The 25714-nt window shown below is 42.9% G+C and overlaps 1 protein-coding gene across 1 annotated transcript; it reads left to right on the forward strand.

Annotated features, from left to right (window-relative positions):
• Positions 1–13907: 13907 nt before the first annotated feature.
• LOC145412881 (uncharacterized) lies at positions 13908–24261 on the forward strand. The gene is made up of 2 exons (XM_080282679.1): positions 13908–14615; positions 24184–24261. Exons 1-2 carry the CDS (start codon positions 13908–13910, stop codon positions 24259–24261), a joined length of 786 nt encoding a protein of 261 aa, XP_080138805.1.
• The last annotated feature ends 1453 nt before the right edge of the window (positions 24262–25714 follow it).

Here is a 25714-nt window from a genome sequence, read left to right on the forward strand (position 1 = left end):
TTTGCGATTTTACTTCACTTCACATAAATATGCTTATAATGTCGAGGCAAAAATATACATAACTCTTGGGAATATGTCCAGACAAAATATATGTTACTACAATAATCACATATGTTTACAGTGTTTATGCATAATACATGTGAAAAATGTTTTTGGTGTTTCATGTAACCAATAGTCATACCCACAAAACATTCTTGTTGCGCTATGTGCATGTGTGTGTGAAATAACTAGTAACTGATCCACATTAGTTTGGTAAATAAAGAAGTGAAAAGTAAGCACAAAGCCATATGGATACAGTTACACGGAAGGGAAATATGGATGAACCATAGTTTTGATGGAAACAATGTGCTATGGGATGATGCGCACAATTACGAATGGGCGAGCTATCACCGACGATAAATGGAAACATCCCATTATGAAAAATCATTCCTTCTACGGATGAAGCTTGGTGTTACAGAAAACACACACACACACACACACACACACACACACACACACACACACAAACGCTGAATACATTGTGTCGAATCACTGGGTGGTTTGGAAGTCTATATTTTCCATTCTTACTTTCGTAACTACAACTTACGTTATTTTTTATTCGTGTCCCTATTTAATGAATATACAATGCCACATACAGGTCTTATACATAATGACACCTATATGGCCATACTATGACTGCTTAACATTAAATAGAGCAGGATGATTAAACATACGACACACTCAAAGTGAAGCCTCGAATGGTTCATAAGGACTGTATGTGTTCATGCGTGTGTTACCTCGTGATAGTTTGAGTGGGCCGTCGTCCAGAAAGATCGCTGTACTAACCTCCGGCACCGACCCAGGTGGGCCAGAGATTATGGTTTCCGAGTGTACATCGGCTGAGGTACTGGACGTAGATTCAATATGAACATCGGCCATGGTAAATGTGTGTGTGTGTGCTGTGGTCGTATGGCGATTGTGCTGTTTACACTGACAGTATGAATCTGCCCATGGAAAAGAACATCAGTAATTAGACCCTCAGCAAATACCCTCTGGTCTTCATTCAGCCTTCGCAACTTAGCTGCAGTTGTTCTCCCTTTTATATCCCACTCATCCTCCTGACATTTTTTTTTTTTTATAAATAACAGAACGGAGGAAGGAAAAACAAATGGGTAAAAAAAAATAATCCATACACCAGATTACTGGTGTCCTCTGTTCATAAAATATCTGTAACAGTTAGACTTGAACAGTTGTGGGTTGAAATTTGGAGGAAAACAACTCTGGGGAAGCGAGTTCCAGAGAGATGTAGTTCGGGGAATAAAAGAATTCTGATAGGCAGAAGTTCTGCAGTATGGTTGAGTGACATTCCAGTCATGAGCGCTACCAGATGCCCGTGTAGCACGAGGGAAGGCATGGATAGGTGGCACCATGGACGCAACTTCGTCTGAGCATTTGCCAAAAAAAATCTGTAAAATAATGCAAGGGAGGCAACATTCCTTCTTACTTGCAGGGGAGGTAGTTTATATGTAATGGCAGGGTTGTTAATGATTCTAACAGCTTTATTCTGAATTTTGTCTAGTTGTCTTAATGCAACCTCTCCACAACCATTCCACAAGGGTGAGCAATATTCAAGCTGAGAGCGCACATGACTCTTATAAATTATAGCTAACTGCTTATCGGCGAAGAAGTTACAGACTCTGTACAATAATCCAAGTTTCTTTGAGGCGGTTTTAGCAAGTGATCTGACATGAGAGGTCCAGCTGAGGGCACTGTTAAGTGAGACACCAAGAATTTCAAAACTTTTGGAGATGGGAATATTAGTAGCACTGAAGGTAATGTACGAATCTGGCAATATCTGTCTATTAGTAAACTGTATATATTTAGTTTTACTAGCATTAAAAGAGACAAGGTTGTTTTGTCCCCATTCACTGATTGTAGATAGATCTTGATTTATGGAGATGGCTGAAGGTGGATTGGATACATTCTTTATTTATTTTTTTTTTTATGTGAGGAAGAAGGAACCAAAGGCCATGAGCCTGCAGTAACAGTTCCCTCCAAGAGAAAAACAAAATACAATAGACAGCCAAATTCAAGATCCGATCATTTTGAGATGCCTGGATACACTGCGTTTGAAAGACTGGAGATCATAGGCAGCAGGAAATACAGACAAAGGGAGAGAGTTCCAGAGCTGACCTGTTGCATAAATGAAAGACTGGGAGTAACGGTTAACTCTTGCATTAGAGAGTTGGACAGAAAAGGGATGAGAGTTTGCTGCCAGACGGGTGCTACGCGCCCGTCGTAGAGGTGGAGGAATGCAAGCAGACAGTTCAGAGGAGCAGTGACCATTAAAGTAGCGATAGAAAAGACATAAAGATGCAACAGTGCGACGAAGAGACAAAGGTTGGAGGGAGTCAGTAAGAGGAGGAGAGTTGATGAGACGAAAAGCCTTTGACTCCACCCTATTGAGAAGAGCTGTATGTGGGGAGCCTCCCCACACATGAGAGTTGTACTCCACACAGGGGCGGATAGAACCCCTGTATAGAATCAACAATTGTGCAGGGGTAAAGAAAGAGTGGAGTCAGCTTAGCACACCCAATCTCTTGGAAGCAGATTTTACAAGAGAAGTAATACGATCTTTCCAAGATGAGTCCCGAGTAAATGAAACCCCAAGCATGTTCAAGGATGATGCAGGATTAAGCTGAATATTATTAAACATTAGTGGGTATACCTGTGGAAGATTTTGTCGGGTTGATAGGTGTAAGAACTGAGTCTTAGATGCATTAAAAACAACCATATTATTTTTACCCCAATCAGAGATACGAGCCAAGTCAGACATTAGGTGTGCCATAGCCTCATCCCTTGTTTGTTGAAGTAACTGTTGAGATGGGCGTTGCAGGAACCGAATGGAAAGGTGAAGGGTGGAGTCATCAGCATATGAGTGGATAGGGTTAGATGTACAGTTTAGAAGATCATTGATGAATAAAAGGAAGAGAGTTGGTGATAGGACAGAGCCATGAGGAACACCAATGTTGATAAATCTAGGAGAAGAACGATGGCCGTCTACAACAGCGGTTATAGAACGACCAGAAAGGAAGCTAGTGATGAAGGCACAGATAGAAGGATAGAAACCGTAGGAGGGCAGTTTGGAAATTAAAGATTTATGCCAGACTCGATCGAAAGCCTTTGAGATGTCAAGTGCAATGGCAAAGCTTTCGCCAAAGTCCCGAAAGGAGGATGACCAGGAGTCTGAAAGGTAGGTGAGAAGATCGCCAGTAGAGCGTCCCTGACGGATCCCGTACTGACGATCGGAAAGAAGGTTGTGATAGGAAAGATGCCGTAAAATTTTTCTATTGAGAATTGACTCAAAAACTTTTGAAATACTGGACGTTAAAGCAATTGGACGATAGTTGGAGGGTTGGGAGTGATCACCCTTCTTTGGGACTGGCTGAATGAGAGCAAACTTCCAGCAAGAAGGAAAGGTACAAGTTGACAGACAAAGGCGAAAGAGTTTGCCTAGGCAGGGTGTAAGCACAGAAGCACAGTTCTTGAGAACAACAGGATGGACCCCATCAGGCCCATATGCCTTGTTAGTACTGAGGCCAGTGATGACAGAAAATACATCAACTGAAGAAATTTTAATGTCAGCCATGAGGAAGTCAGAGGGGGGAAGTGATGGAGGAACAGCACCGGAATCGTCTAAGGCGGAATTGGAGGAGAAAGTCTGTGTGAAGAGATCTGCTTTATCGAAATAGCTACAGAACCATCAGAGTAGAAAAGAGGAGGGAAGGATGATGAGGTAAAGTTGTTAGAAAGATTTTTGGCAAGATGCCAGAAGGAGCGGGAAGAATTCGAGTTGGAGAGTTGAGAGCATTTAGTATGGATGAAATTATTTTTAGTAGAGCGAAGAACAGACTTAGCACGATTCCGGGCAGAAATGTAAAGATGATGTGATTCAGGGGTGGGTTGGCTCCGGTACCTTTTGTAGGCCCTCTCCTTGTTGTGGACAGCATTAGAACAAGCGTGATTAAACCAAGGCTTTCTTGCGTTAGTCAAAGGGTATGAGAAAGGAATGTATGCTTCCATGTCCGAGAAAATAACTTCCGTAATGCGCAAGGCACACTCAGATGGCTCCCGGCCATGGAAGCAATAATCATTCCATGGAAAATCAAAGAAGTACTGCCTGAGGGCCTCCCAGTCCGCGGCTCCAAAATGCCACAGACGACGTTTCCTTGGAGGGTCCACAGGTCATACCGGAGTGATAGGACAGGTTAAGGTAAAAAGGTTGTGATCGGAGGAGCCCAACGGAGAGAAAAGATTAACAGAGTAAGCAGAAGGATTAGTTGTGAGGAAGAGGTCAAGTATGTTGGAGCTCTCTCCAAGGCGGTCAGGGATACGGGTAGGGTGCTGTACAAGCTGCTCTAGGTCATTAAGGATAGAAAAGATGTAGGCTTGTTCACCAGGTGGATCAGTGAAAGTAGAGGAGAGCCAAAGGTGGTGGTGAACATTGAAATCTCCTAGAATGGAGATTTCAGAGAAAGGAGAAATGGATAGAATGTGTTCCATCGTAGAAGTAAGATAGTCGAAGAATTTTTGATAGTCAGTAGAATTAGGGGATAAGTAAACAGCACAGATATATTTAGACAGAGAATGACAGGAAAGCCGAAGCCAGAGTGTTGAGAATTCAGAAGAATCGAGTTCAGGAACACGAGAGCAAGATAAGTCGTTGTGTATATATACACAACAGCCACCTTTGGCTTTGAAATGAGTATAGAGAAAGTAGGAGGATACAGAAAACGGTTTGTTGTCAGTTGCCTCAGACAGCTGAGTCTCCGTTAGATAAAGAAGGTGAGATTTAGAGGAGGAGAGGTGGTGCTCAACAGAGTGAAAGTTAGAGGAAAGGCCACGAATGTTGCAGAAATGAAGAAGAAGAGAATCAGACAGTGGTTCCAGGCACCTCGAGTCGTCACCGGGAGAGGGGAGGATGGTGGGGGCATTTATGGTCCCCCCCCCTGGGGACTCCGAGGCTTGGTGAAGAGACGCCATTTTGTTGAATTTTGAATAGGAAGTGTAGTGTCTACTGTGAATATAGTTTAGTGCATCGGATGCATCAGGGCGTGCCCTTTTCCTGGATCCAGCAGATCTACGAGGCTCGGCTGACGCCGCCTGTAATTCACTTGAGGGGCCCTTCTAGTGGATCAGCGGTTCCTACGTCCGGTGTAGTCGTTTTCGTATCTGCAGGACCTCCCCCTGCCTGTGTCACACGAGACTTAATGCACTATGATGCCAAATACATACATACAAACAGATGTATGGTCGCCTGCAGAGCTTTACTCCCCACTCGTTATAAATGTGTAATAATTGTATACACACATAAACATATGTATATATATGCACATGTGTACATATGCTACACACAGACAGACAGACAGACAGACAGACAGACATACACACACACACACACACACACACACACACACACACACACACACACACACACACACACACACACACACAAATAGTGGCACCTCTCTGCCCATGTTATTATATCAGCCGTTTTGACGTATTAAGTTCCTATACCTTACATATATGCATTACATTGCTATTAACCTGCATAATTGCTGGGGACTAGATATACATTCATAACATCGTTTGTGACCAGGGTGTGCCCACATTCATAATCTTGATGCACAAATCAACTGATCAACAATAGTCTCTACACATTTTACTTTATAAGCTGCTTACTTCAGGGGCTTGTCAGCAATCTGTTATTAATAACACAACATTTCACAAAATCAGTCTCACCTCACTGACGTTTGTCTTGGACTCACGGGCAGCTTTTTGGTCCTATAGGAACTGCAGTGAATGATAATACCACAATCGTGGATGGTATATGTCATCTGCTGCAGCACCAGATTTGCATGAGGCAATTACTTTCTTCATTTCTTTGCGGAAGGAGCTCCTTATCGAATTTATCTTCTTTATCACTGTCTCTCTATATGCCGATGCATCCTTCTCCTTCAGTTTCTCTGTCAGTACACAATTATATACTACTGCCTTTGCCTCTCTGTCGCTATATTCTGTAGATTCTATCTTCCACAAACATGGATAACTTTTATATAATTTAATAAAATTGGTCCAGAAGGATCTCCCCGACGATGGTTCATGCATCGTTGAGTTCCCACAACACCCGGGGCCACGGGAGTCCATTCCTTGGAGTGTGTGTTGGGACGGACCAGCTACCACACAAGCACGAGTCGCACTGCACACGTCTCAGACTTCAGACGCCACCTGAAGTAGCACAAGGCAAGCCACAGGACTGCACAACCATCAAGCCACCACACACACGCTCATATCACCTTGTCCAACCATTGGTATTTTGCAGAAAACTGAACGTGTGTGGTGGGCTTTGAACCATCAACTGACGTGACTCGAGACGGCCCAGAGGTGTGTGCATGCCAAAAATTGCTACCATACACGCGCAAACAGCTTTGAATGTGACTTGAACTTGTATAAATAACTGAGCGTTTATGAGGGCCTTAACAGTGGTGATGGTTCGGACAGTAGGGTGGGATGGTTCGGCCATAAGTATTACTAAGCATATTCTTAGAATGTGAGTTATATTGGATAAAAACAAATATTTATTAATTCAAACATGTTACATTTTCCTAAAGTACAATATTATACTTCAGAATGCAAATGAACTACTTGATATCTGTTTAAAAAAATATATAATTGAAATAACCTTCACCAGATTTAATAATACGTGACTTAACCTCTTACTTTCTGCTACAAAATTATGCATAATTATCTCTCTCTCTCTCTCTCTCTCTCTCTCTCTCTCTCTCTCTCTCTCTCATGTTGACTTCATTTTTCACTTTCTAAGCCTTATTTCAGACGGACTAATTTAAGCCTTTTAATGCATATTGTAGCTTGCAAAACTGAAATAGAAGTTGTAATCGGCTACCCCTTCCTTCTTTTTAACACTTTGAGGAATAGGTTAAACCCTGATAACTATTAAGAATGGTGTTTCACTATGTGTTCAAATATAAATGATCAAAAGTAGCGTTATCATTTGATAAGGTCATGACTTGGTAGTAGTGGAGGGTTAGTTAGGACTGTCCGAACCATCCCCCTCCTCAACTGTCCGAATCATCCCGAACCTACAGTATGTAATTAATAAACTCGAAAGAGTTTAACATTCGTTTTTATAGCATTATGTTCTACATACAGCACAGATTCACTCTGATAATGCACAGTTCGATGCTTGGCATATTCATAAAGGCAGAGCTTACGATATACACTCAAATTATTACATAGGAGATGCAAAAAAAATTAAAATCTGACCTGCATCAAAAAATGAGGGCTTTCTAGCTTGGAGGTTCCATATGGTCGAATAAAACAAACTCTCTCACTTTCACACAAGATCACACTGCCCTAGGTCCCATTCGTTTCTCAGGGAATGCACTGTCTGAACCATCCCACTGTCCAAACCATCACCGCCCTCCCCTAGGCGTCCGCAGCCGCATATGTACACAACATGTTCTAGCAAGTAAGTTTACCAGTGTTGTTATTTTAGCTTTCTATTGATGTGCATACCTCTGGTGTAGCCTAGCCTCATTAATTTCCGAGGTAACGAGTTTTGGTACTTTACTTGCTGTTATTTGGCTTTTTCAGCAATATAGTTGTGGATCTTAGGAAACCCACTTGCATAACCCAGATCACTTCCTTTTGAGGCCCTCCACGACAGAAGGTATGAAGCATATGAATGCGCTACGAGTACGCGCTGTAGGAAGATGTGAACCAAATCTGGCAAATTTCAACTGGCATACCTGTCATTTTGGAAGATATCCCCTTTTATTTTCTTTCTCTTAAAGCTCTTGGTGAGTACTTTCTAAATCTTTACTGGTCAAAATCACAGATTTTATAATGGCTTTGTAAATGTCATTATTTTATTAACCCCTTTGGTTTGCTACAGCCTTTACTAAGGATTGAGTAGATTTAAGACCTTATATTACAAATTTCGGCAGAAGTAAACATAATATGGGGAAGTTATGGTGGTGGCTGGTGTAAGCGTTGGCTGCATTATCTGATAGATACTGATAACTTCCGTTATGGAACTTCTCCCGGGCATCGGCACAGGATAGTCAGAAGGAAGTAGTACCTTCCCATTGTTAAAATTTGTCCCAAGGGATTGGTAGCAGTAAGGTCGAAAAAAAAGAAGAAAAGGAAATGTAGGATGACTTTAAACTGCAGGAAGATGTTCCCAAGCCAGTGCAACTCAAAGACGTTAGGCTGAAGTTATATTTTCTGTAATAAAGTGCATTTTGGAAAATATAACTTGTTAGTCCCATCTGTCAAGGATGGCTTCTAGGTTCGCTGTAGGGTACATGATTTCTGAGATAGTCCAGTTTTAGTGTTTAGTTTGGTGCTTTTGAACACTATTCAGCAATCTGGTGGCATATTTTGAGATTAGCTACTTATAAATTTTCCATAAGCTTTCCAACAATCTATATAAGTAGTTGGCTTTCCACAACACTCCCAGGTGAAGAACTGTAAAGTAATCAAGGTCCAGGCTGAAGCTACTCTACTGCTCATACGTATATCTTACATACAACTCATACTCTTGGGGCTATGTGTTCTCCCTTTTCTTAGCACTTCATCATGTGGAAGGACCCTCTTCTGACACTGGCAAGGTGCTGTCAGCCAAGGGAGGACGGCTACTTCCTTGTGGTTTATGAGTCTGCATGGCCAGACAGGTCGGGTTAGAGCAACAACAAAAAGTCATGCAGTTCGAAATTTGACCTCATCCTGTGATCCTTGACCTTTGACTGGGTGTTCTCAAAATCGAATTCGTTTTTCATGCCTTACCCTCAGTCATTACACCAAGTTTGGTTTAGCTAAATTAGATCAATGCTGTTAGTTAATCTTGCCGTATGCCATTGAGATTCGACCTTTCTCAGTTACTTTGACTTTTGATTAGCTGTTCACAAAACTGAATCCTTTTTTTTTTGCTTTATCTGGAACCATACCATTAACCCGCCCCGTCCCGTCGACGTATGGGTACATTGCAAAGATTCGCATTTGCCAGTCCCGGCGACGTACCGGTACGTCGTGCAATTGCAATGTGCATAATTTCGACAATTTTCAAAATTCGCGCTTGATTTGCGGTACGTACCCTCGCATGACCTTCCCCTACCTGCCACCAGGCGGGGACACTCGGCGACCCCGTGCGACCCGCGCTAGCCCACCACTCGTCCACTCACCTGGTAGCAACGGTCCTGCTCAGCCATGGCTAAGAGAGGTCTCTCAGACAGAGATTTTCAAGTCGCCCTGGACACCTTTACAGGCGACAGTGATTCCCCACTGGACGACGAGGATATGGACAAGGATTATGTGCAGCCAGAGGAGGAAGAAACCACCAGCAGTGACGAGGAAGTTCCGTCTCCCAGGAAGCGGCAGTACATGACTTACCGTGCTGCTAGAGAGGGGCAGCAGGCAAAGAAGGCACGTGCAACATCCTATCCCTATCCCCAACATGATTTGGAACCAGAATTCGAGGACGAGGATGAGGACGAGGACGGAGCCGTGGGACGTGCTGCCACATGGTATGGACGTGAGGTGATAACTCATCATGGCCCAGAGCGCACACCACGTCGTATGAGCAGGTATGGGCCTAGCATTTTGTTTGGGGAGTTAGGAAGTCAAGTGGAGGGAGTAGAGAGTGAAAGGGAAAGTCCAGGGAGGATTAGGGAAAGTGAGAGTGACGTGAGTGAGTCATTGCTCTCCCTACATAGTGTGAGGCGGCATAGTGGATCACGTGGGCCAGTGCAGGTGCGTTCCTTATCACGTGGGGTTGTGAGGGAGGGGGAAGGTGGGGAGGAACCACTCCCAAGCACGTCTTATGCTCCCCAATATCCCCTAACACGTGGTCGAGCTAGGGTGCGTGAGAAAGCACGTGGTGTTGTCATGGAGGGGGAAGGTGGGGAGGAACCACTCCCCAGCATGTCTTCTGCTCCCCAATATTCCCCTATTTCATCCCCACAGCCCCCTAATGTTCCTGAAGGCTGTAAGGGTAAGGGAAAGGGAAAGGGTAAAGGCAGAGGGAAGAGGAGTGACAGTGGGGAAGCCCTAAGCACTCCTTCTCCACCACCTTCCCATCCAGGATCTCCTCCCCACCCAGACGAAGGCGGATTTGTGTCGTGGAATTGGGAGGATGGGAGTGATTTTCTCCCCTCATTCACCCCTTCACTGAGCAGGGGCGATCTGGCTGCATTGCTCCAGGAATTCACCGTAATTCCACCAGGTTGGATTTTTTCCACCTGTTTTTCAGTGAGGCATTTGTTGAGCAGATTGTATACCAAACCAACCTGTTTGCAAGCGCCCAGCGCCTAGAGAGTGAAAGACTGGGAACAAGGAGTAGGCATTTTATCATCTATGATTACCCTGTCTCCCTTCCAGAAATGTTCTTATTTTTTGCCCTGGTCCTTTTGATGGGTATTATACGAAAGAATAGAATTCCTGCTTACTGGACTAGGGACCTTGTTATGTTTATCCCAATATTTGGTCAAGTGATGAGCCGTAATCGGTTTCAACAAATTCTAAGTCGCCTCCATTTCTATGATGCTCATGATCCTGCAAATGCAAACAACACTGACAAAATGAGGCGAATTAGGTTGATCTTTGATCACCTTTGAGCAAACCTTTCGTTCCAAATTCTATCCCTATAGAGACCTCGTCATAGACGAGAGACTCGTGTTGTGGAGAGGCAATATTTCATTTAGACAGTATATACCCAGCAAAAGGCACCGTTTTGGGTTCAAGATCTTTGTTATGTGCAACTGTAGGACTGGATACGTGCAAGACATAGTCTTGTACACCAGTGCACAGACAGACATAATAGAAGATCGAAGTATTGGACTGTCAGGAGCAGTGGTAAAGACGATGATAGAAGACTACCTTCATCGTGGTCATGTTCTCTACCTGGACAATTGGGTACACTAGCCCTCTTCTCGCTCGTTATCTTCACACTCATGAAACGGGAGTCTGTGGAACCGTAAAGGTGAACCGGTGTCACATGGCCAAGGTAGGGTGGAAACTTGCACGGAATGAGGTTGTCTTCTTCAAAGCCAACAACATCCTTGCAACTGTGTGGAACCACAACAGAGAAGTAAGCCTCTTGTCCACGGTTCACCGCCCCTTGATGCACCGTACTGATTCTGTAGATTACCGTAGCGAGAACAGGCGTCGTGTTTGGAAACCTGAGTGTGTCATGGATTATAATATAAACATGCGCCTCGTGGACCAGTCAGACTCCATGATATCGACGGTAGAGTGTGCCAGGACCACGATGAAGTGGTATAAGAAACTGTTCTTTCACTTGCTAGATATCACTGCTCTGAATTGCCACCACCTTCACGCCATGACAACAGGAGTTCAGGAAACATTTGAAGGGTTTGTGAGGGAGCTCACAAGAGAAAACTTTGCAAGGTATGCTGTTGAAAGGCTCCAACATCGCACCCGCACTGCCCCTATTGCACAAACTCCCCTGAGAATATCCGGCCACCATTTCCCCACTCCTATCCCTCCCCAGCCAAACAGACCTAGGCCCCAACGCAGGTGTCACGTGTGCAGTAATTCCCAGGTGACTCACGACACAGAGGAAGGACACCCGCTATGAGTGCGTGCAGTGTGACGTGGGTCTCTGTATTCACCCATGTTTCAGTGAATATCACACGTTGATGCAATTCTAATATGGTGTGAATGCGAAAGGACGCAGAAATTATGAGGTAAATGCGACAGACAGACGCTCAGTGAAATTATCAGTCATGTTGGTCTCCAAATATTAGTATAAAGTGCATACGGGTATAACATAAGTGCAAACATTGTATGTAAGTGTATAAATATGCCCTAAGTGGAAACATACATAGCGAGGGTTTTATGATGCGATATTTTGTTGCTCAGTGCAATAAATATGGCCCGTAATTATATAATTATTATTATTGGAAATGCTTACGGGTATAATATAAGTTCAAATTATTGTAAGTGCTGAAATATATTCTAAGTCAAATATTCATAGCGTGTGTATAGAGATGCGATTTACTGACGCTCAGTTGAATGAATAAGGCACGTATTAGTGAAAATAAAAGTCAGCAAGTGGTAAAGTGTGTAATATATGTGAAGAATTAGTATATAAGTGTGTGAGTATTATGTTGGTCGAAACATTCATTGCGAGGGTATTTTCATGCGATATTCTCACGCTCACTTGAATAAATAATGCCAGTAAGTATGTACAGTGCATTATAGGGGTGTAAACGTGTGTAATGTAAGTGGGAAATTATAATTGGAGTGAATAAATAAAGTAGATGATGAAACACGAGTGTTTGAGATCGTGGTTGCTATGTGAATATGCGCTAGCATATCGCTAAGTGCCCTCGTAATGAATAAAAATAATTGAAAACCTTTACAGTGGTGGAGGAAAGGTTCTATGTAAAGGGGAAAATAATTGGAAACTGATAAAACAATTTGGTATGTTGAAATACGAGTCATAGCTAGTGCGCTTACTAAGCTGATGTGCGCTAGACTTATGCTGCATGTCATCATAATGAATGAAAACATCTGAAAACACTTACAAACAGTTGTAATTGGTAAATTGTCATTGAAACAGAAGTATACAAGTAGAAAAAATGATAGGTTGACTGTTACAAGACACTTAGCATATAGCATGTTACGACTCGGACCAAACTCGCTAAGCTCGCGCGATGGTACAATGCTTATTTTTCATATATATGTGTCTGAAATCCATTATATTGTTACTGTTATTGTTTATTAGTTCAAATTCAATAAATATAGAGGTGTTGTGTGTTGTTTCTCCCATTATTCCTTACCATAGAAAACATAAGTGCATATCACGTCCATTACAGAACACCACACCTGGCTTGGGGGACCTCACCTGAACGGACCACTTCTAGACCGCAGGAACTACTTTCTTTGTGATTTTCCTTCGTTTCTCGACCTAAGCGGAAGTTTTAGCCAAAAAAATTTTTTTCCAAAAAGGCTCGGGACTGGGGGATGTCATAGGTGCGGAAAACCTCGGGACGTGACGGGTTAAGATTGGACTAAATTAACGTTGCACATGGGCGTGAACATAAATGAAGGGCTCTGTTTGAAATGGCTAACTCAATAAGGCATTTTATATCTATCTGTACCAGGAGACGATACTATTAATGTCGTAGTGACTCCCTTATCCTGAATGAGCTAGGAAAGTTTCTAAAGCTGAATATAAGCCTCTGGAAGAAGTAAATGCCAAATATGATACTGTCATAAGGTAGAAGTGGTTAATACTCTTCTCTGCAATGTCATTTTCATTATAATCACATTTTACTAAATTAGTTGTGCAAACTTTTGCATTAAGAGGTAATTACCGCTGTATCTAATGGATCGAATCTGAAAAGTCTTCATAAGTCTGAATACAGTCATCTGGATGTAACAAGAACATCATAAAATACAGTAGACAACGTAGTGGAGGAGTTCAAGATTATAATCATGAGTTATGTTTTCTCGGACAAACCGTTAATCATGATACAGCTTAACATTTGTGTAATGTAGTTAAATTAGTGAGAAGTTAGAAGGAATAATATACAAGAGAGGTAATTAGTAGCAATAAAATGTCGTGCCCTACACTCCATTAGTAATCAGTTACATGTTTCGCACACATTACACAAGTCTGCGACCAAAAAATTGTTTCCTCTTTAGTAAGGGACTTATTCCAATTTGCACATGCTGATTTCGATAATCACAACGAAATTTCTGTATCACGTACAGTTTTTTCACAAAATCGAATATTGTTTTTTTGCTATTTTAGCCAAATATCCTGTCACAATATTAAAGCCATTTGTTGTTTACAGATACGAACTTTAATAGAAACGAGGATGGCTTCCAGAGGATGTTCAACTAGCCCTGACAGCTTTTGTTACATATGTGGTGAATTTAGTGTTACAAAACAGCAGAGAAACATTACAGACTTTGTCAAAAAATCATACTACGCATACTTTGGAGTGAAGCTGGGAGACCAAGATAAGACATGGGCTCCTTATAAAGTGTGCTCAGTTTGTGTTGAAGGACTAAGGCAGTGGACAAAGGGTACAAAGCAGTCTTTTCGTTTTGGTGTTCCAATGATATGGAGGGAACCGAAAAATCACGGTGACAACTGCTACTTTTGCTCATGTAAGGTACAAGGACACAGTTCTAAGACCAGGAAGAGTATCATCTATCCCAGTCTTCCATCTGCATTGCCACCTGTTCCCCATGGACCAGATGTGCCAGTTCCATCACCTCCAGACAACTTTGAGGACATACATCTGAGTTCTGATTCGAAAAGTAGCGATTATGATGCAGACCTCAGCTATGATGGTGAAAGTAAAAAACCTCAGGTATTCAGTCAGAATGAATTAAATGATCTAGTGAGGGACCTAGGCCTTGCCAAGGAATCAGCAGAGCTTTTAGGTTCCAGACTTAAGTCCAAGAATCTTTTAGCTCCTGGTGCATCATTCTCTTGGTATCGTCACCGAGAAAAAGAGTTTGCACCTTATTTTGCCCAGGATAATGATTTGGTCTATTGTACAGATCCTCAAGGACTAGTAGGAAAGTTTGGCATAAGATATAGCCCTGATGAATGGAGACTTTTTATCGACTCATCAAAGAGAAGTCTTAAATTAGTCCTTTTACATAATGGCAATCAGTATGCTTCACTTCCTGTTGGACACTCGGTGATCATGAAAGAGTCATATGAGAATTTGGTGTTACTTTTAAACAACATCAATTACAAAGATCACAACTGGATGATTTGTGGGGACTTGAAGATAATCTGCATGTTACTTGGACAACAGTCAGGGTACACAAAGTTTCCTTGTTTCTTGTGTGAATGGGATAGTAGAGCAAGGAACCTTCATTGGACTCAGAAACAATGGCCAGGTAGGGATTCACTTATACCAGGAACGAAGAACATCGTTCAAGAGAGTTTAGTGGATCCAAAGAGGGTTCTTTTGCCCCCACTTCATATAAAACTCGGCCTGATGAAGCAATTTGTAAAAACTTTGCCACAGGATGGAGACGGTTTCCTGGTCTATCAGATGCCAAGATTAAAGAGGGTGTATTTGTTGGTCCGGATATAAGGAAACTGGTTAAAGATGAAAATTTTGAAAAATGTTTTAGTGAAGCCAAAAAAGATGCATGGACTGGCTTGAAGGGTGTGATGAAGAACTTTCTGGGTAATTACAAGGATCCAAATTACCGAGACATTGTGGGAAGAATGCTAGAGAAGTTTAAAGCCTTAGGATGTAACATGAGCCTTAAAGTTCATTTTTTGCATGCACATCTAGATTACTTCCCAGAAAATTTAGGAGATGTGAGCAAGGGGAAAGATTCCATCAAGATATAAAGGAGATGGAGAGAAGATACCAAGGAAGATGGAATGTCAGTATGATGGCCGACTACTGCTGGATGCTGCATCGGGAGACTCCATCAAATGCTCACAAACGGAGAAGCTGCAGGCATAATTTTCAAGTGAAAAAGAAGAGATTTTAAGTTACTGAAATTTAAAAACTGGTTAAAGATATATTTTACTAAAGCTGAGTTGCACTTTCTTCTTTCATATTTGTTAAATAATGTACCAGACACATTTTAATTATTTAATTGTGTTCTATCGTATGGGATCTTGCCTACAAATTGTCTTTTATTCGATACCATTTTGTGGGGAAACCTTACGTGATGTGAAAAAACTGTTATGATATTCGGAATCAGCACCCCAAAAATATGTATAAACACATATTATTATCAAAACAATTATTGAAAAGTTCCTTTTTGCAGACCTGTGTTTATTAATGAGTACGATATCTGCCTGCTACTAATAATAATTGGTACCGTGAGAACAATAGCAGTAGTGAGTGCAGAGACCAGTTCAGAGAGAATCTGTAACATTAACCCGCCCCATCCCGACGACGTATGGGTACGTTGCAACGATTTGCATTTGCCAGTCCCGGCGACGTACCAGTACGTCGTGCAATTGCAATGTGCATAATTTCGACAATTTTCAAATTTCGCGCTTGATTTGCGGTACATACCCTCGCCTGACCTTCCCCTACCTGCCACCAGGCGGGGACACTCGGCGACCCCGCGCGACCCATGCTAGCCCGCCACTTGTCCACTCACCTGGTAGCCACGGTCCTGCTCAGACATGGCTAAGAGAGGTCTCTCAGAGAGCGAAATTCAAGTCGCCCTGGACACCTTTACCGGCGACAGTGATTCCCCACTAGATGACGAGGAGATAGACAAGGATTATGTGCAGCCAGAGGAGGAAGAAACCACCAGCAGTGACGAGGAAGTTCCGTCACCCAGGAAGCGGCAGTACGTGACTTACCGTGCTGCTAGAGAGGGGCAGGAGGCAAAGAAGGCACGTGGTATATCATATCCCTATCCCCAGCGTGCCTTGGAAGCAGAATTCGAGGTCGAGGACGAGGACGAGGACGAGGACGGAGCTGTGGGACGTGCTGCCACGTGGTATGGACGGGAGGTGATTACACATCGTGGCCCAGAGCGCACACCACGTCGTATGAGCAGGTATGGGCCTAGCATTCTGTTTGGGGAGCTAGGAAGTGAAGTGGAGGGAGTGGGGAGTGAAATGGAAAGTCCTGGGATTAGGGAAAGTGAGAGTGACGTGGGTGAGTCATTGCTCTCCCTACGCAGTGTGAGGCGGCAGAGTGGATCACGTGGGCCAGTGCGGGTGCATTCATTATCACGTGGGGTTGTGAGGGAGGGGGAAGGTGGGGAGGAACCACTCCAAAGCACGTCTTATGCTCCCCAATATCCCCTAACACGTGGTCGAGCAAGGTTGCGTGAGAGAGCACGTGGTGTGGTAATGGAGGGGGAAGGTGGGGAGGAACCATTCCCCAGCACGTCTTCTGCTCCCCAATATTCAACAATTTCATCCCCACAGCCCCCTAATGTTCCTCAAGGCCGTAAGGGTAAGGGAAAGGGAAAGGGTAAAGGCAGAGGGAAGAGGAGTGACAGTGGGGAAGCCCTCCGTACTCCTTCTCCCCAACCTCCCCAACCAGGATCTCCTCCCCACCCAGACGAAGGCGGTGATGGGGACGAGGGATTTGTGTCGTGGGATTGGGAGGATGGGAGTGATTTTTCTTCCCTCATTCACCCCTTCACTGAGCAAGGGTGATCTGGCTGCATTGCACCAGGTATTCACTGTAATTCAAGCAGGTTGGATTTTTTCCACCTGTTTTTCAGTGAGGCCTTCGCAGATCAGATCGTTTTTCAAACAAACCTGTTTGCAAGCACCCAGCGCCTAGAAAGTGAAAGATTGGGAACAAGGAGTAGGCATTCTATGATTTATGATTACCCTGTCTCCATTCCAGAAATGTTCTTATTTTTTGCCCTTGTCCTTTTGATGGGTATAATAAGAAAAAATAGAATTCCTGCTTACTGGACTGGGGACCCTGTTATGTTTACCCCCATATTTGATCAAGTGATGAGCCGTAATCGGTTTCAACAAATTCTAAGTCGCCTCCATTTTTATGATGCTCATGACCCTGCAAATGCAAACAACACTGACAAAATGAGGCGAATTCGGTTGGTCTTTGATCACCTCAGGCAAACCTTTCAATCCTCATTCTATCTCTATAGAGATCTCGTCATAGACGAGAGTCTCGTGTTGTGGAGAGGCAATATTTCATTCAGCCAGTATATACCCAGCAAAAGGCACCGTTTTGGGTTCAAGATCTTTGTTATGTGTGACTGTAGGACTGGATACGTGCAAGACATAGTCTTGTACACCGGTCCACAGACAGACATAATAGAAGATCGAAGTATAGGACTTTCGGGAGCAGTGGTAAAGACGATGATACAAGACTACCTTCATCGTGGTCACGTTCTCTACCTCGACAACTGGTACACTAGCCCTCTTCTCGCTCGTTATCTTCACACACATGAAACGGGAGTCTGTGGAACCGTAAAGGTGAACCGGCGTCACATGGTCAAGGTAGGGCGGAAACTTGCAAGGAGTGAGGTTGTCTTCTTCAAAGCCAACAACATCCTTGCAACAATGTGGAACCACAACAGAGAAGTAAGCCTCTTGTCCACGGTTCACCGCCCCTTGATGCACCGTACTGATTCTGTTGATTACCATAGCGAGAGCAGGCGTCGTGTTTGGAAACCTGAGTGTGTAATGGATTACAATATAAACATGCGCCTCGTGGACCAGTCTGACTCCATGATATCGACGGTAGAGTGTGCCAGGACCACGATGAAGTGGTATAAGAAACTGTTCTTTCACTTACTAGATATCACTGCTCTGAATTGCCACCACCTTCACGCCATGACCACAGGAGTTCAGGAAACATTTGAAGGGTTTGTGAGGGAGCTCACACGAGAAATCTTTGCTAAGTATGCTGTTGAAAGGCCCCAACAGTGCCCCCGCACTGCCCCTATTACCCAGACTCCCCAGAGAATATCCGGCCGCCATTTCCCCACTCCTATCCCTCCCCAGCCCAACAGACCTAGGCCTCAGCGCAGGTGTCACGTGTGCAGTAATTCCCAGGTGAGACTCACGACACAGAGGAAGGACACCCGCTATGAGTGCGTGCAGTGTGACGTGGGTCTGTGTATTCACCCAAGTTTTAGTGAATATCACACGTTGCTGCAATTATAGCATGGTGTGAATGCGAAAGGACACTGAAATTATGAGGTAAATGCGACAGACAGACGCTCTGTGAAAATATCAGTCATGTGGATCGCCAAATATTAGTATAAAGTGCCTACGGGTAGAACATAAGTGAAAACATTGGGTGTAAGTATATAAATCTGCCCTAAGTTGAAACTTACATAGAGAGGGTTGTTTGATGCGATATTCTGTCGCTCAGTGCAATAAATACGGCCCCTTATTATATATTTATTATTATGTGACATTCTTACGGGTATAATATAAGTTCAAATTATTGTATATGATGATGTATATTCTAAGTCAAATATTCATAGCGTGTCTATAAAGATAAGATTTCCTGACGCTTAGTCGAATGAATAAGGCACGTATTAGTCAAAATAAAAGTCAGCAAGTGATAAAGTGAATAATTAGTATATAAGTGTGTGAGTGAATTAGTATATAAGTGTGTGAGTATTATGTATGACGAAACATTCCTTGCGAGGGTATTTTCAGGCGATATTCTCACGCTCACTTGAATAAATAATGCCAGTAAGTATGTACAGTGCATTCTAGGGGTGTAAACGTGTGTAATGTAAGTGGGAAAATATAATTGGAGTGAATAAATAAAGTAGATGATGAAACACGAGTGTTTGAGATCGTGGTTGCTACGTGAATATGCGCTAGCATATCGCTAAATGCCCTCGTAATGAATGAAAATAATTGAAAACCTTCACAGTGGTGGAGGAAAGGTTCTATGTAAATGGGAAAATAATTGGAAAGTGATAAAACAATTTGGTATGTTGAAATACGAGTCATAGCGAGTGCGCTTACTAAGCTGATGTGCGCTAAACTTATGCTGCATGTCATCATAATGAATGAAAACATCTGAAAACACTTACAAACAGTTGTAATTGGTAAATTGTCATTGAAACAGAAGTATACAAGTAGAAAAAATGATAGGTTGACTCATACCAGAAACTTAGCATATAGCATGTTACGACTCGGACCTAACTCGCTATGCTCGCGCGATGGTACAATGCTTATTTTTCCTATATATGTGTCTGAAATCCATTATATTGTTACTGTTATTGTTTATTAGTTCAAATTCAATAAATGTAGAGGTGTTGTGTGTTGTTTGTCCCATTATTCCTTACCATAGAAAACGTAAACGCATATCCAGCCCATTACAGAATACGATACCTTCGGGGGGAAACCGCACCTGTACAGACCACTTATAGACCCCAGAGACCACTTTCTTCATGATTTTCCATCGTTTCTCGAAATAAGCGGAAGTTTTAGAAGAAAAAAAATTTTTCCAAAAAGGCTCGGGACTGGGGGATGTCATAGGTGCGGAAAGGCTCGGGACGTGACGGGTTAACCTGCCACAGCCCATTGATGTATATATACGTCGGAACGTTTTGTCACTGTGACTCCCATTGAGTTATATGTTCCGCAATTGCAAGGTCTGTCATTTGCACATTTTTCAAATTTTGCGTGTGATTTTTGGTACGTATACACGGGACACCTTCCTCTACAAGAAGCCAGGCAGGGACAATGCCTTACCCCACATGACCTCCCCCCCCTGCACACCATTGTCTCCACAATTCGCCTACTACCAGTGACCTGGCCAGTAAAGACATGTCATGCCTCGGTGGGAAATTCAAGGCCAGAGTGATTCCCCAATCGATGACAATGTGGAGGACAAAGTTTACGTTGCATTAGAGGAAGAAACAGTCAGAAATGATGATCAGGTAATGTCGCCGAAAATGGTCAGGTATGTTGATGTGTTTGGTGAGTGAAATAATGCTTATATTGCCTATATTACTGTGTGAAAACGAATATACTCTCGTACTACATATAAATTCGTACCAAATAAATAAATATCGTTTATGAGTGGTGTGGAGTAGTTACCCTCTCATAGAACTCGTTTTCTTTGGAGTCAACCTGATAGAAAAACCAGTATGATAAGGGGTACCGCTACCTGTATCCAGTATTTTAAACATTAGGTGAGCGATTTCTCTATGAATTTTCGATGTTTCTCACCAAAAGCGGAGGTATGAACCAAAGAATTTTTTTTCCAAAATTGGTCGGGATTGGGGGTAGTCAGCGGTGGAAAATCAGTCAGGACGGGGCAGGTTAAAGTTAGGACATTGTGACAGTATACTCCTTTCTGTTCCATCTCCCTCCCAGATTACAAGGAAAAACTGTTCCACACATTGAGGTTCCAAAACAAAGAGAAGTTTTCTACTTCACTATTACTAACTTTGTACAAGAAAGTTGCTTTACTTTAGCAACACCAATGGAAACAAGTCAGCGCATGGACATTGAACTCAATTACATGTAATCAGAAATATTGAGTATCACATAATGACTCACTTTTTTGTATGTTTACTTGAATTCTTACTTACCACAAGAATAACCACTATAATGATCCCAACGACAAGGAACTAACATTAATTATTGCTGGATGCTGTGCAAAAATTAGCTGGCATTTTAATTGATGCTTAAAGCATGTGAAATTCTCTTGTCTCATACACTCTCAATCTCATCATCTTAGCAACTTCCACTCACCAACTTTTCCTGTCCATGGTTTTGTGGCTGTCTCAAGTACCTTCGTATGTTTTACTGGCCTCTCCTATTTTCACTTCTTATTTCCTCCCTCTTCTGTGAGGTTTCTTGTCTCCCGTCATCTCTAGGTCTTCTCTACAGCTTCTCACGCTTCCCGTGTTTTTGCTCTAATCTCCTCTTGATGTCCACTTTTAATAGTTTTATAAGCTACTTTCAATAACTTGTGACATTCCTTTTGTATAGCAGTTTTTTCCTCATCTCCATTTTTTTCTTTCTCCACTTCCCTCTTCTCGTTCATCTTCGTCGTCTTGTTCTTGCTTTTGTCCTTTGCCAAGATTAATGGGTGTGTCAGGTAGGCTTGGAGCACGAGAAATATGGCCCATTTGTGTATGGGTTTTGTAAACTTTTGTCTTACACGTGTTGGCTCCGGCATACTCGGGATTAGTAACATTATCCAGTGTTTGGCTGTACCGACAAACAGATTAAATTGTTCACTCAGATGACATATTGCTCACTCTTTACTGCTACCCAAAGACAAATTATTCAGGGAAGGAGAGACTGTTAGAGTTGGAGGGAATACTGTAGATATAACATTCATCAGCCCCTTCGCCATCCAATTGTACTCATGAGCTGAATGAAACATCTGATAACAGCAAAATAAACCAAAAAATGCCGTCTCTAAACCGAAGGGTTACCAGAAAGTGGAGGGCGGTGGTTCAATCGGTAGAAAGAGAGGTGGCCTGCAGTCCTAACGGACCCAGGTTCAAATCCTCACTGGGGCAGGGTACAGTTTAAGGCTTTCAATGTCATAAAAGCAGACTTTTCTGATCTACCAGAAGACCCATAGACCTATCGTAAAAATACCCCTGCTAATACCAATACATCAGTCCTGTATGAGACAGCCCTAGCATGCATTCGATATGGACGGTGGGTGTTAGTGCCGAAGTGGTGACAAGCAGAGGTGTATGGTATGTAGGAGGACTACTGAGCCTTGGGAGCAGGCTGTGAAGCCTATGCCCAGAGTTGGACACAGAGGAGAAAAAAAAAGAAAAAAGAAAGAAACTGGCGATATATCATTTAACCCCTGTGCCATAGGAGGTTTTTCATAGGTTGCAAAATTGTCTAGCAGCAACAAGAATATTAAAGAATGACACCACACGGTTAAAGTCACTTCCAAAACTCTTCATTGCAGGCCCAATAACTTTGACTCCTTTCTACCAGTTGACGTCTTTTCATTCCATCCCTGCTACCATTGCACGATTATTTACCTTAGGATAAATTCTAAAGTAAAGAGGTGAGCATTTATTAACTTTTCTCTGTTTGAGAGCTCCTATAAACTAAATAAACTGGCCTGGTAATAAAGAATGTACATGATGTCTCTATCAGATTGAAAGGGAAAAAAATCACCCTGGAGCAGAATAAAGGAAGAAGGCGTCATAATGATGAAAAAGTCACGCATTTGCTGTTTTTCAGTTAATACTGAACACAGAATGCTTAAAAACAAAATTCAATCAATTTCAGATGCCTTGACACTGCATTCCGAGGGCTGCAGCAAGAGGTTGTGTAGACATCCCCCGTAGTGAGGCAAAATGACTCACACAGATTTCCATGAAATATATAAGAGGCTAGGAAATTTCATCATGTGGCTACCCACGGATTTTTTTTTTAAATTGAAATCGGCATAGTTTTAGAAAAATAATTGTCATAAATAGCATTCCTGACAGGAACATGAAAACTATGTATTGAGAGAGAGAGAGAGAGAGAGAGAGAGAGAGAGAGAGAGAGAGAGAGAGAGAGAGAGAGAGAGATAGTGTAATGCGTACTGGGTAGACGAGACAGGCTGCAAACAGGCTCTTGCCAGTCTCCCTGCATGCCGGTTAGGTTGCCAGCTCGCTCCACACGCTGCAATGCGAGCATTAGTCGCTACCTTTACACCCATTATTTACCACTCTTCTTCTCTTCCATTATCTCCTATGGACCTTACATTTGATTTTATGTTATTTAGAACAATTCTGACCTACGGCTGCCTTTCTTGGGTGATAATATTGCAAATAATGCGTTACGAAGTGCGTACTTTTGGGTCATTGTTGCTGGTGCAACTTAGCAGCTGGGCTCAGGATAGGGAGTGGGAATGAGAGCTACCAGTTACCCTAATACCCTATAAATTTTGTGTCACAATGATCCTTTTAATACCTTTCTGGTATGTTGTTGAAAATCTTGCTCATGGGAGGTATGCCACAGCTTTACGTGACACCCTCTCATGAGGTATGTTGCAGTCCATGGGTTAACCCAGGACATCATTTCCACTTTATTTTTGACACTTCCCGACAAGTATCTTTAGTTTAAGAATGGCCTCTCTACTGGTGGCACCAATGAAGACTACACCTAATGCTCCATTTCTAAAACTCTTTCCTAGGCTTACTAAGAATGCCTCGATATAACAAGAGGAAAATATACGGGTAATAAACAGTCCACAGACTAATCGAGCTAAAAGATTGGAGGTCTGGGTTTATGGAAAAAGATGAGTGCAAAAAAACGTTCTCAAGTTAGCCTGTTGTGTATACGTAAGACTGGGAGTACCATTTAACTTGTGCATTACTATCAGTGTTATCCATTGTGTCCTACCTATGGGCTGGAGTGGGTGAAGAAGAACAAGAAAAAGAAGAAGAAGAAGAAGAGAGAGAGAGAGAGAGAGAGAGAGAGAGAGAGAGAGAGAGAGAGAGAGAGAGAGAGAGAGAGAGAGAGAGAGAGTAAATGTTATCTTTGCCACACAGACATTGCGGCCATGGCACATGAAGCAGCCACACCCACATGAACACAGAACTGGTTGGTTTTCCTCGAGATGGGACGTGAAGGAGGAGCTGTGGGTAAGGCCATGTGCACTCAGTGCGTGGCTCCTGGCTCTCCAGTAATAACATGTTCCTCACCGCCAGTACGACACCAAGTCTATGAACCAGCTGTGTTTTAACTACTACTGTCTCCTAGCAGCCGTGATTAAGCAGTCTGCATGACTCCATTAGAAAGGCAAGCCAACTCACTGGAACAATTATTTGAATCGGCTGCGTGCAGGCAGATTGAGGTCAACAGCATATGTGCAGTGGAGAAGTTGGGCCCCAGATGAAGTTGTGTGAGTCAAGGGTTGGCAGGGAGATCTAGTGCTGGTAAAAGAAAGGCAGGGTGGAAACTGCCAAGAGGCCATCCCTTCCCTATTCAATATGAATGGTACAAAAGCCACCAGCATCAAAATGAGGACTGTCTTGCAAGCTGATCTGTTCTCTACAAAAATGACTGTTGGCAATACAAGGAGCCTTCCACCAAAGCTGGAGCAAGAATATAACCAGGCTGTGACCATGGAGGCAGAGATGCTGACGAAGGTTGAATGCCTGCTGCGAGGCATAGACATTAGAAGACTACCGGTCCTGATGACATCATCTTGCTGCCTCTATGGCACTGTGGCATTGAGTTTTACAGTCTGTTTTTTTTTTTTTTTTTTTTTTTTTTTTTTTTTTTTTTTTTTAACGGTAAAAGGAACCAAGGGCTGGAAGCCTGCAAGCTTATTCCCTGTTCATCTCGAAGTGACTGGAAACATTGTGTTTAATTGACTGAATGCCATATGGGGAATACCTTACCCTTGTTTGGTAAGGAAACTAGAATAGTTGCCATTCAAAAGAACCCCAGGTCAGACTCCAAGAATTAAAGGCCCATTTCCTTGCCCTCTCTTCTGGCCAATGTCAAAGAGACAATAATGACAGAAGTTGTCCGTGATCACCTGGACGACAACTACTTCCTCGCATACTAACAGTTTGGCTTCAGGTCCATATGCTCAACATCAGATATCCTATTCTTTCACTCCAAGGAATAGCAGGACAATTGAGAGCATACTGCTGTTGTTGCCCTGGATAGGAATATTCAGTCAGATGTGGTAAACTTGTTTTGCTAAAGAACTCCTCGCCAGGGGCATTTAGAAAGGCTTACTGCTGCTGCTGCTGCTGCTGCTGGGAAACTGCAAATGGTTGACAACAGGTAGACCCTTCAGTGCTCTCCCTGTTGAGGTCTAAGGTCCACAGGGATCTGTGCTGGACCCAGTCTCTTTGATCTTCTGCATTAACGACCTCCTCCTGTACCTGCCATAATTCTCTGCCTTTTGTGATGACTGCACACCAACTGCTCCTACTGTCTTCAAAACATCCATCATGTTCTTGTCGAAAACAACTTGCAATTATAACTGAAAGAAGAGTTAGGAACATGGTTGCAGGCGAATATTCCCCAGCAGAAGCCTCAGACAACGGTAACCTCTCAGCTTCCTGTTACTTTACGTGCATTTGGGGGAAAGGTGCGTTTTCAAGGTAGCATCCTACCACAGTAGGACAAGACTATAATTCATGGATTGGAAGTGAACCAATAGTCACTTGCCAGTCAAGACCTCGAGGACGTCACTCGTCAAGCCTCCCTGCATGTTTTCGC

The sequence above is a fragment of the Coenobita brevimanus genome, chromosome 94, assembly GCF_032717465.1.
Source record: "Coenobita brevimanus isolate Jiangsu-jjx chromosome 94, ASM3271746v2, whole genome shotgun sequence".
Taxonomy (NCBI): domain Eukaryota; kingdom Metazoa; phylum Arthropoda; class Malacostraca; order Decapoda; family Coenobitidae; genus Coenobita; species Coenobita brevimanus.

What these genes read in the sequence shown, in the direction of transcription:
- LOC145412881 (XM_080282679.1), top strand. Translation starts at nt 13,908, where the DNA reads ATGGCTTCCAGAGGATGTTCAACTAGCCCTGACAGCTTTTGTTACATA. An exon ending in GTACAGATCCTCAAGGACTA is followed by an intron (nt 14,616 to 24,183) that starts GTAGGAAAGTTT and finishes CCTCACCGCCAG; the next exon opens with TACGACACCAAGTCTATGAA.